General features: G+C 27.8%; 1 protein-coding gene across 1 annotated transcript in view; it reads right to left on the bottom strand.

The window, feature by feature from the left end:
* The window catches only part of Balat (Beta-alanine transporter), a 923,597-nt gene that overhangs the window by 166,520 nt on the left and 743,357 nt on the right, over positions 1 to 13,720 (bottom strand). Inside the window, exon 6 of the mRNA XM_075369712.1 lies at positions 2,569 to 2,695. Within this exon, the coding sequence (XP_075225827.1) occupies positions 2,569 to 2,695 (127 nt within the window). The remainder of the gene's footprint in view (positions 1 to 2,568; positions 2,696 to 13,720) is intronic.

Genomic DNA, 13,720 nt, shown 5'->3' with positions numbered 1-13,720 from the left:
TAAAGATTTCATAACGAATATGTTATTACACTAAATTAAAGTAGGGGTAAATTTAATATCCTTAAAAAAACACCAAATAGATGTTACGCACAAAAAAATAAAATTTTGATATTGAATTAGTATTTTTTGTTTTGGTTCACAAAACGACGGGAAAGTTAAAAAATCCAGGGTGTTTAAAGTTGATTTTTTTTTTAACATTATATCATTAAAACCATAGGAAATTTAAGAAAATATATTACTCTTTAAAGAAGATGCTACTTTTCCAGTTAAATATAATTTATACATTTTAGACTTATTACTAAAAACGCAATACATATCTAATACAATATGATTATTTAACTATAAGCTTAAAGGGTAGGTTGAATTAACCCTGATAAATAGTATTATTATTTACCGCTCTGGTAAGAACGAATAGGTCTAGAATCATGAGGTAAATTTGTTTTAAAGTTATTTTCTCTTTAAAAAGTGATCATTGATGGTTAATAATAATTAAAATAGACGGAAAAAATCACATATTTAAATTAATGAACTTTTACTGTATTCTCATTAATAACTCATTACTACTCGGCTAGGTGAGTGGTATAAAAATAACAAATTCTAATAGTAAAAAAAATAATTTTTTTACAATCTGTGAACTCCAAGATGGAAAATAAATTTTTTTATACTATTTTGGTATCAATCAGCCAGGTAATATATTTATAATATAATGTACAAAAAACATCTATATTGATTACAAGGATACCTTGAATGATTTATCTAGTACTAATTACATATAAGGTTAATTTTTATTTAAAAAGTTTTTGAATTTAAATTTATAGTTAATTTTATTAATATATATATATATATATATATATATATATATATATTAATAATATACTAATGTAATATATATTATAATTATATTAAAAATAATAATAATTGATTTACTTTTTTAATAGATCTTTTTCGCCTCATGGATTAGGGTGAACAGCCTATTTCAAAATCATCAGCATCAAAGTTTAATCGGGCTTCCAAGATCTCTAATTGTTTTCGGTCCATGTTTCCAAACCTGCTTAAACATTTTCTCGTCACTCTTTCTTTCTAATTTGCCTTCTACTTTATCCTGCTCTATGTAATTCTGTTACCTATGCCGACAATCTGTAACTTCTTTCCCACGTCAGCTCTCTTTAATTGATATATTCTTGAGCATTCTTAAACCTTTCTTATGAATTTCATTTTAGCTAATTTTATTATTGTTTATTTTGCTAAAATAATCAATAAAATAACGAAAGGATAGCCAAAAATTGTACAATTTTAATTGTGTTATCTTTCTGCCCTTCTTTCTTAACTAAATAATCCACATACATTCTTTAATCGTATAACTTTATATTATTAAAAATGTAATTATAGTAAAAATAATTAATATTATTATATTAGTATTATGATTATTAATTAAATAAATGTATTTGCCGAACTATTTCTAAAAAGCAATAGTTATTATCCTATATTACATCAGTATTGATTAAATGTGAGATTTGTTATAGTTTTATTTAACAGAATGTTTGAATGAAAACATCTACTTTGACTTTGTTTAATTACTACCATATGAAGTGTTTGATTTAAGTCGATATGCGTGAAGACCGGTACTATTGAATCAGTAAATAATTTATTGCAAAAATTACTCGTGGTATCGTTTATTCATAATGGTAATATTCAAAACTCTGGAATTAAGGTCATGGTTTTAAGTTAATAAATGATTAGTTATCGATCCCTTTCATTATGAAATTGGCTCAATAAGTGATTCCTTTGATCAGTAGCTTTAATTACATGCTATGTAATTTAATATAACATAGAGTTTATACTGCAAAAGCCTTTGTTTATGTTAAAAAAAAAAAACAATTCTTTTCAAAAAAGTAAAAAACCATACTAGGAGTAACCTTATGCTAAGACTGTCTTCATAGTTTTAGTTTTTATGTTATCATGTAACAAAAATTTTTAATTTATTTTAATAATTGAAAAGAATATTTCTTTAAATAAGTACTCTTTTTCAAAAAAAGTTTTTTATATTTTAAACATAATGTTCCAGTTACCACATGGTATTACATTAAATCTTCATTCAGTCCCTTAACGGCACGCATTTAATTAAGTCTATTTATCTTTTTGACGGAATTGCAGTACGGAATTAATACTTTGTAAAAAAAAAAGAAAAAAGATTACGTTTTATAGAAGGTAAAAGGATTTTTTGCAATTATAAAATTACATTCATTATTAAAAGAAAATTATAATTAGCCAAAAGGAAATTTTATATGTTACAATTAATTACCCTACGTTAAAATTGTACCTTTTATTATAAGAGTTATTATTATTCTTTCATCCATTGCTTTACTGAGCTTATTATTCTAATAATAGTAATAATAAAAACAATAATTATCATTAACAATATGAAATAACAAACTACGTATCATTATATATTTTTCCTACTGCACTGTAAAAAAAAAAAATTATAAAAATACATATAATCCATTTATATTTTAAGAAAATTTGAATAAATTTTATTTTATTTTGTTTGTAATATTTAGTTAATCATACCTTAAGTTGCACCATATAATTTGCAGGTAACGGTTTCCCATTTACACGAGCCATTTTTCGAAGTATTTTCTCAGCTTCTTCAAATCTACCTCTTGCTAAAAGCCACCTTGGTGACTCCGGAAGAACCCTGAAATAAAAAAAAGGAATCAAATTGTAAGTATGTAAAATGTATTTATTTAATCATATACAATCTTTTATGTAAATTAATTAATTTAATAAGAATTAAATAAATAAATTACATCTCTACATTTTAAATTGTGGTCAGGCTTAAATCCTGATTCAGGATTGGCATTTTTTGATTACAAAATACTATTCTCATAAAAACTAAAAAAATGTGGAAATGTTACTTTGGGGAGAGTATGTAAATTTGAGAGCAGTAAATAAAAATACATTTATTTAAATCAGTAATTTATTCCAAGATTCGCATTCTGTATATGTAATTTAAAAAACAATTAAAAAAAATAATGATATGTGTAAAACTTCTGCAACACAATTTATTTTAAATGTAGATAAATTTCTGTAAAATATCATTTTCAGTCCCGACTTATTTGGTTTATACTATATAGAGAAAATTTATGATGTTCCTTAAAGTATTTCAAAACATTTTTATTATATATATATATATATATATATATATATATATATATATATGTGTATAACAACATGTCGTTCCTGATTCATAATCAGTACCCAACAAAAACTACTAAAGATAAATTGATGAAAGTTTGGATAAATTTTCTTCTTACGGTGTAAGAGCACACTAACAAATGATTTTTTGAAATTCCGAGCTAATGGGGTAACTATAATTTTATTATTTTTTGAATTTCTCGGTAGTAAATGAAGATATCAACTTGGTTATTGGTGTTTGTAATCTTTATGTAAATATCTAAAAACTAATTTTTAGATTTTAAGATTTTTAAAGGAGGTAAATTAAGATTTTTAAAGGAGTGAAGAAAGGTGAAGAAATTTCATACAATGATTGCAAATTTTCTCCATTTCCGACTATACTAAACGATATATTCATTCGATTTGGACTTGAAAATACTCTTCAGATAAACATGTAAAAACAGTTTAGGTTTTGAAATTTTAATATTTTACCGGGTAAAAGTATATAAATTATTTTTAAATTTTTTGACGTTTTATGTTACCGCTATTGAACTAATCTTTATAAGATTTGGAAACATTTTGATGGTAATTTTAATGTTAATTTATATTGTAATTATAAAGATGTATTTCGCTAGGGAAGCCGCGACGGGAAATCTAAAAACCAATTAGTGGATCCTTTACTGACCATACTGTTGCTCAAAAAAAATTACAATACACTGAAAGTTTTTATAAATTGAACGTGCTTTAGTTTATCATTATTATTCTCACAAGCATGATTTTAATGAACACAGGGGGTCCAGGGGGGGAACTCTTGGCTAAACTGGAAGGGCTCGCTTCGCTCGCCCTGACCGGCTAAAATCCCCTGACCGCAGCCGGAAACGTAAGTATCTATAGTGCGGACGAAGCCTGGACGGGGATGCTAGTTATGATGTATTCAGTTCTCTAGCGACCGGAATGATTATGCCCAATTTTATTTATAAAAAAAAAAATACTTACGAGTAATATGAATATATAGTTCTTGGAAGGGGTATTTGACTGATAATTAAAAATAAATACCGCTATTAAAATTTTAAATACATATATAAAATCTAATCATTATTTATGGAATTTGCCAGGTTTTATTGTACATTGAATGTATTTAAAGTAAAATCTCTGATTGAAGTATGATTTTCTCTTTAATAACACAAATTCCGAAAAAGTGGAAAAATTACAATGTATTTTATGTGCATTATCAGTAATTTTATATACAATAGGTTGTACATAATCACCCAACGTTTACCTTAATGGTGACCTTTTCTTATTAAAACAATAATTTTAAAAATCCCTTGGGCCAGATAGGCAATGAAACGATTTTTTTTTACTTTTAAAACGTATAAATCCATAAAATTTTACCTTTAAGTGAAATAGATAGTAAAAACTAATATTTTACTTTTAGTAAATACTAATATTTTACTAAAATGAAACTGACGATAAATTTTCTTTTAGTCACTACAAAAAAGGAGCTGCTAAACTCATACCGTTTGAATTCCTGCAAATTTCATATTTTAAAATCAGTATGAAAACAGTTTTAAGTTACTGACATGCTGGGTAATCAAAATTTAGAAACTAATTTCTAAATATTCTACAATAAATTAGGTGAATTTGTAATACTTTTCAAATAGAAAACAAAAAATGATATATGATTTTCACGAAACGTGTTTAAAAAATAACACCTGTTTTAGTACACAGTACCTTTCAAATATTATGAAGAGTTTACAACAATAAAAATAAAACTTGTAAATGAATAACTAATAACTTAACTGTAGGTTTAAGTTATTAATAACCAAACTAAGTAAATAAACAATATTCCATATTAAAACTCTTATACTTGCAACTAACATTTATTTTGGTTTTACAATAATTTTCTTTACAAATACGTTTCTTTAAAAAGTTGAATATTTTTTAATAAAATATTGGGTAGGGGCTGTGTCGGAGCGCACGGCCGTTGGTTTAAGTGAAAGGTTACAGACCTTGGATGAAGATCCTGCGAGCTACAGATCGACCAGCTTACCTGTAGAGGTAAATGGGACAGTCACCATCGTATTTTTTTTTAACAAAACTGAAAGTCTCCAATGGAAAATTTTAGGTCCTTCATTTGGCCAACTCTACAGATAAATTGGTCGGTCTGTATGTCAGAGAGTCACTTTTAGTGTATTGGATTGAAATAAAAACAAGTCACTGTCTGCGTATTAAATTTTATTTTAACATTAAGACAGGCACTAAATAGTACATGATATTTATTTCGACTGATATTCGACGACAATTTTGTTCAACATTGGTCTGTGATATGAGAATTAAGGCGTAATAAGCAACTGTAGAGGTGCTCAGGCCGTCGGCGTTGTTCACTGAGCACGCTGTGCCAGCTTTGCGACACTCCCGAAACAGGCTTGCTCGCTGGACACCGGACAATGGGGTAACTGTGGGTGACCCATAACCTCCCCGTTCCAACGATATGCGTAATTTATATTTCCGGCTGGCTTTTTGCGGGATGAGGCTGACATATTGAATTTTTATACTTTTTTACATGTTTACTTTTAATCTTATAACATAAATATTATCCAAAATACACTTATTATGGATTTATCTCGACAAACTCTAAACACAAATACACGAATCACTGCGCTATCAGGTCTAAGTCGTGAGCTACACTTAATGGAACTGAGCGAGAACGCCAGTTTTGGTTGATCTGCACTGTGCCCCCTCTCCGCTAATCCGCTTCACAGTAGCGCAAACTCAAAGTCCTATCGGCAAGCCGACTATGTAAGTTAGAAAATGACACCGCATTTACTTTTCTGGGACTAATAATTAGGGAGTTAATAAGGCAGGACAATATAGATCCTTTCGTTACGCTACAAATTTCTGTTCTGGTACTCGTGTGTTTCAGTGTGATTTTTTAAGACGTTTCCCGTCAAAAACTTGATAATTTACTGTATTATCAATGAACGCCTTCTATCAAACATATATCTAAAAGTTTTCTTTCTTAGGAAGCTCGCTAATCTAAATTATATTTTGATGTCATACGGTGGCTAATTTACTGTCCAAAATTTCATATTAATAACTAAACTTAGAAGTCAATAATACTTAAAAAAGTCTATTATTTATAAAATGCTGACAATCTATTAACTAACAAGACTGGGTATATTAATAGATTCCGTACCAGAATCATATGTATGTATTTTATTTTTAAGTATATCCAGATAAGTACATTTTAAAAGATCAAAAGAAATATTAATGTGTTATTTCTGCAATGAAATGATAAGCCGTGTGTAGGTTTTTCTTAAATACAATTATCAGACTAGATAATTTTTCAGATTGTATTCCCAAAAATGGTTTACTTATTTGTAACTTACATAAGAGTATTGCATGCACTGCAAGGAAACTAATACACGCATCCCACGAATACATAATACACGAATTATTCTCTGCTATTACTTATTTATTGTATTCTATTACTTTTTTTTGTTTTAGTTCTATTTCATTCTTTGTGTGTGTGCGTGTGTGTGTGTGTGTGTGTGTGTGTGTGTGTGTGTGTGTGTGTGTGTGTGTGTGTGTGTGTGTGTGTGTGTGTGTGTGTATTTTTAGAATGCGCGGTGCAACTTAAGATCAAATTAATTGTAATTAATAAACACTTGTGTTCAAGTTTTATTAAAAGAGGGCGTCCATTTTATACGTTTATCCCAAATCCCAATCAAATTTTGAAATAAATCCATTTTTAAAATAAATTCTACATCTGTAGGAGTCCACTTAATCATACGAACGTAAATTGGGATAATAAAAAAGCGATTAGATTCTTTATCGTATAATCGATAAAGATTACAAATCTAACAGGCGATTTTATTTTTATTAGAATGATTCGAAAAAAGAAATAAAAACTTATTTTTTGAAATATTTGTTTTGAAAGCATCTAATATTATGTAAATACTAATTTAAGGATATGCCTGTAAACTAAAGAGGAAAACTAGAAATTTCAATATAAATCCTTTTATATTTCAAACTTTTTTACTGGCAAACTTTGAAAATTATAAAAAAAATACGATCATGTTAGCTTTACACTTAACATACAAAGTAACATCTGGTTATATGTATTTAAAAAAATTATAAAGGCGTAAAATTATAATAATTTTTCATGATTTAAATTGTTTATTACTGGCCGAACGATAATGGGGCTGGTTTTGAAGTTTTTATTTTCAAACATAATATGTGGATTTTAAGGGTAAGTGAAAGTATTTTAAGGTTTAAAGATGAGGTTACTAGGTACGTGACTAGGTGAGACGTAACTAGATAGTTACAGGTGACAAATGGTTGCAGCTCTTCCAATTGCACTTATGAGGGTGAACGCTGCGAAGAGAATGGGTGTCACAAACAACCCCGATCGAGAAGCAACATGTTTCTCTTTATTTGAACGAATATGTTACGTTCATTATTTTCAGAGTGTAAACTGTCAATATCCAATTTCAGGAAATTCTAAATCGGGTTCTAAATCATTAAATTCTTCATATGAATCCCACGGTTTAATTTCAAATTTAATAACTATCACATCTTCAAGCTTCTTGATGATAAATTAATTGAAATGTATCATCTTTCAGGGTGATGATACAATCCTGAAGGAACAGCTGCATCTAAATCAGGATCATCAGACCTTGTAGTTGTAAGGTTATTTCTTTTTCGTTCATTGGTGACTAAAGAATAGTTTTTGAAGTCTAATGGTATATATTCTATAATTCTCTGATTACTATGATTATCATGGATAATCATTTCTAAGGGTTTAAAGGAATAAAAATATTTCATGTATTATTTAATAATATTAAAATGTTTTGAGATTACTATTAAATATCCTTATCTGTGTGTATTTTATAAGTAAACTGGTATATAATTTTTTTTTGAAAACAATATAATTAAAATGAGATAAAATGAAATTATTATGCAGATATCTTTATTCTTTATTGATAAATGCAAATATTTGTGAAATATTACAGAAATAAGAAAATTTTGTTCCAAAAATTCAAAAACGTTTTTCTGATTACTGATTTTTCAAACTGTTTTTTTTTGTTGTTATTTAGATTAAGTGAAGTATTAATTAAAATTTTTTAACAGCATTCTAATTCGGAAATTCATTAAAGTAATATATATATATATATATATATATATATATATAAAACATATATATATATATATATATGTATATATATATATATACATACAACTGAACTGAAAAATGATAGAAAAAAATCACCTTCGAAGAAAGTCTATTATATTGAGAGAGCTAACTCGTTTTTAATTCAAATCAACATAAAAAAATAAATAAATAAATAAATAAATGAGTCTTATATTGTGCCGGAGCAGTCAAACTAATGTATAAATTTGCTGCCAATAAAAGAGGCTAAAAGAGATTTACTTTGCAAATGTAGATTACTTTGCGACGGCGGCGCTGTCATGTATGTTTCCGTAATGGCACTGAACGTTTCGGTTTTTTTATTTATTAAAAAAAAAATGTATGAAAGCAAAGAGAATTTTATTAATGTATTACTTTTTTGAACTAATAACTCTGATTTAATGAAACGATCACTTATATAAATTTTACGTAGTACATACGCGCACTTTAATGTAATCATACCCTTCCTTAATTTAGTGCACACAGTATTGTTTTAGAGCGTAGAAGTTTTTTGTGAGTTTCTTATGAAGAGTTCTTTCTAAATATCTAGCAATGATGTAATTTATCGTGAGATAGAATCTTTTTTTATTTTTCGTGTTTAAACAAAAAATATTTATAATATTCGAAAGTGTTTGTTTATATATATATATATGTTAAGGTAAATTTGATTAATTCGGTGATTATGCATAATTACAGTTGAATTTGATTAATCGCCTCCAATGTTGGAGAATTTAATAAAACTTTAGCAATTTATGTAGTATACCGTTCATTTTACATATTCTCCATGTTAAAATATTTTACATATTAAAATAACAGCTTGACTATAACCAGTAATTTTTGATTTATTTTTTTTTTTTTACCTCCGGGACCACCGTTAGGCATTTCTTCAAAGAATTAGATGAATGATCTCTAGCGTGTGAAAATGTCATGCCTGACCGGGATTCGAACCTGGGACCTCCGGATGAAAGGCCGAGACGCTACCACTCGCGCCACGAAGACCGGCGAATTTATTATTTAAATAATAAAAATATTACTGTTAATTAGTCGAGGTCATACTAGCGAAGCGAGCGTAGGTTATGTTTGGTTAGATTATCTAACCATTACTAAATATAACTTATATTACTTTACTAAATATAACCTGCGTTTGCTAACCTCGTCTAATTAACATTAAATATACAAATTATATATGTTATTCTCCAACATCGGAGACGACTACTCAAATTCACCGGTAACTATACATAATCACCGGATTAATCAAATTTACATTTTATATATGTATTTTAAAAAGTAAATAATAAAATATTTCGTTGTTAAACCGTGTAGGTTATTTGGTAGTCCCCAGAGAGTATACGTAAATTAATCTATCTGAATTCAGTATAACTGTGTCTAATACGAATAACTCATTTGTATGTAATGCATTTATTACGTATGCGCTTTGTCTTTTATTCTTACAGAATTCTGTTATTATAATTTTATTTTACTATAATATTTAATATATACCGCGTGTTTATCGAATCATGGATAAAGTGTAGGAAGTTCTAGAATTTTCATCGGAAAGAGCGTTATCATTACCATCACATCTACCCGTTAAAAGCATTCCAGGTGAACTATTTCGTTGGCGGATTTTCAAATTTTATCTCAGTTTTGCATTATATCTCTCTATTTCGGTTCAGTATAAAGGAGAACCATTATTGGAAGTTGTAGTCATCAGCATATCATTTTATTTTCTGATAAAAGCACATTTACCAGGCATTTTTTGAATATTGTGATACAGACTATATATTTTGTTGTAAATTTACCCGTAAATTCCTTATCTATTAAAAAAATATATTATTTAGTGTTTCAACATTTGGTATAAATAGACAAATTATTTGATGTAATAAAATATTAATAATGAAAATACTTGAAGCTATATATATTTTATCGATTTTAATATTTATTCCAACAATATTTACTTAGTTAACACTACTTTCATTTAAATTTCCTAATTAAACATTCAACTGTTGTGCATGAAGAAAATTTCAAAAATATTTAGCTTATTTTATCTATCTTGTTAATTAAGTTCATAATAATTAGTCTTAATTTTAATAAACACCTATGTCTTATGTCTATTATTATCTTTATGATCCGATGTTTTGATAAAGTAAAATGAATTAGGTTACCCCTGACCTAAATACATACAAAAAAGAAATATATTTTGAATTCATTATTAAAAGGAAGTTTCTACAAACTTTTTTGATTATATAAAATAGATTTTAATTAGTGCTCCAGAGGATTCTAATCTACTCAGGAATATGACTTTATCTCCGAAAATAAAATAAAGCTGTACACAAAAAAGGAATATATGATATGGAAAAAAAATTGGGCCATTTGATTAAAATTATACCGGTGATTAAAAAAGGACTTAACAGCTTTAAAAGCATATAAACATTTTTTGAGATAACTTACAGATTTGGTTGAAGACTCAGTTCATAGAAAAACACAAGTTTATCACTCAACATTCACTTTGGTTTGATATGGCTTCCATTTGTAATGTGATTTACCTGAAGTCGATTTCATTACAGAGTGTAGCCAGCAAGTCGGGCATTACCTCTGCAGCTGTGACGTTAATTCGAAGTCTTTGCTCAGCAAGGTCAGCAGGCAAAGATGGTACATTAACCCGATCTTTAATGAAACCCTACAAGAAAAAACTAGTGGGATCAAATCTGCGGAGCAAGATGGCTATGAAATTGGACTTTTACGACCAATCCACCGACCTGGGAATCGAGAATCAAGAGATTCTTGGACTTCTAGGCGGTAGTGAGGGGGTGCTGCATCTTGCTTATATTAATGGAGTCCATCTTGGTTATCTTAGTCGAACTGAAGAATTAGAAACTTTTGAGACATGACCAGATAAACAATGCCTTGATAAACTATGTCCAGTTTCACAGATGCCTTCTGGAAGAACAAGGGGACACTGAAAATTACATTATCTAAAAGTGAATTTTTTTCTGCTGTTCTATCCATCATTTCCACACAAAACTGCAGCCAAGCAACTTTGTCGTCATCTGTAATATTTAGAACATTTGTGAATTGCCAGTCTCACGTGACGCAAGTCGAGTCGATTTCTTTAAATTACGTGCAAAAATTTCTCTGAGTTTTCCACAGCAGCTTCAGGGACGCGTGGACATTCTGATGATTTTGTATGTTTAACAGAACTACCTATTTCAACGAAGGTTTGGTGCCAATAGTAAACTGTATGCCTACAATTTATTCTTGGCCGTTACTGACCGCAAATCGTGAAATCAAAACACAGCGATCATATTCCGCACAAGTAGATGTATTCATTTTTAACAACACTAGTAACAGCGCTGGTGGCCAAATTCGGTACTAATGAACTACATGATTCAAAACTTGATGTATTTTTCTATAAAATGTGACCTCAGATGAAATTATAAGTTATCTAAATAAATTTTTATATGCTTTTAAAATTGTGAAGTTCTTTTTGAATCACCTGGCCTGTATTAAAAATAAATTAATGTCAGTTCGACTTCTATCTCTTTTTTTGTTATGGATCACACTTAAGGTTTGTTTTCCTTATTCCAGCGTTTTTTGCATAACTTACATTCTAATTCTTTCATTCAGGATGCTCTTTTGTGATGTTTATTTTCTTTCTTTTAATTTTCTAGAATTCAAAATTATAAAAACTTTTCCTAAGAAAGTCTCCTTCTAAAATATTATCAGCGGAATATTTAAATATTTTTCTGTTTTCATGAAGCAGTTTGATTTAATTTCTTTGTGACTAAAAATCAAATTTTTTATTATCCATTCGGAAAATTGCCTTTGTAAATTTTTTTTTGTTTAAATTTCATCATTATATTTTAAAAATCAATTTAATCTTTGATATTTGGTCGTAGGAATTTTTCTTTTTATTATAGTATTTTATAATTTTCCGACTTTATGTACAGTTAAACTTTCAAGTGCATATAAACTTTCCGGTTTTATTACTGACTTATAATGCCTTAATTTCGTGTTATTTGATAAAGATCTTTGTTGTAAATGTGCTGTGTTAGCTTGAATTGAATTTTCCGTTTTATTCGCCCGAATTTCTTAGGTTTTTTGGTTGTACAGTTAAATTTGTATTTTTTTTTAATTTCGAGTTTTGTAAAAACTACCATTATGTTTTTAAAGTTCGAAGTTTTTTACTTTTACTAATAATATTTTTTGATTTATTTATTAATATTTTATAGATAAAACATACAAATTTTCTGTTTCAAATCAAAAATTTCCTAATTCCTTGAAAAGGGTTATTTAAAAAGATTGAAAAAAATAATTTTATAATTTTATTTTTATTTTTTTGTTATGTACTCTATCTTTTTTTAGTTCCCTTTTTTTATTTTATTTATTATTTTTTCTATTATATTGTTGAAAAAAAAAACAACGTTAGCAAATATCTCATTTTATTATTTTTTAAAATTAAAATATAATAATTTAACAATACGGTTAAGTTTATATTAATTTAAAAATAAAGAAGGAATTCTTCCTAATTCAATACAAACAGTGCGTTGTTAAAATCGGCCTCGGCAGCGTATTTTAGGGCCTGCATTCCTACAATATTTACATAGAACATAATAAATTTTGTGCAGTTCTCTCATCTGTATATGACTCTTTGGTCCCATTATCTTTCTTTATGAGACAATGGTGTATTTTTGTTACAACTTCTTGTACTGTAGATTACTTCCTTCATTTCCTGGTAGTTATACAGGTAGAATTTCTTCTTTTTGCTTTTTTATTATACAGTTTTTGTTTACTTGTCTACATCTGAAAAGCCTACACCTGATAATTTTTCCCCTTACATTTTTGTATAACTAAAAAAAATAACATTTCGTAATGAAATTTTTGAACGCGATAAAATGGATGAAACTTGTGTCATAAAAAAATATGCACTTCAGTGGTCATTAATTATTACCATAGAAAAGTACGTAAGAGTAATTTATAAAATAATAGTAAATAATTACGAGCTAGATTTAATTAATATAATTGTACATTAGAATTCTTTTTACCTTGTAAAATATAATTTTATCCTAATATTTATAAAAAATTTATTTAATTTATTACTGTTCAACTAGTGAACAGTATGCAATCCCCCTTTGGCCCAATGATATTAGGATGATATGTATGACATGTAAATGACTCAGGCCGACCTCAGTCTGTACAAGACTATACCTCATGAGACTGTAGTTAATTGAGCCTCAAACACCAAATTACGCCGGTACCCACTGTCTAATATTCAAATTCGTATAAAAGCAGCTAACATTTATGAGGATTTGAACCTCAGAACCTTTGACTTTAAAAATAAGCTATTAAATAAGTGTT

This window comes from Lycorma delicatula, chromosome 6 (genome assembly GCF_047948215.1).
Source record: "Lycorma delicatula isolate Av1 chromosome 6, ASM4794821v1, whole genome shotgun sequence".
In the NCBI taxonomy this organism is placed as follows: domain Eukaryota; kingdom Metazoa; phylum Arthropoda; class Insecta; order Hemiptera; family Fulgoridae; genus Lycorma; species Lycorma delicatula.
This window is presented reverse-complemented; position numbering and strand designations above follow the sequence as displayed.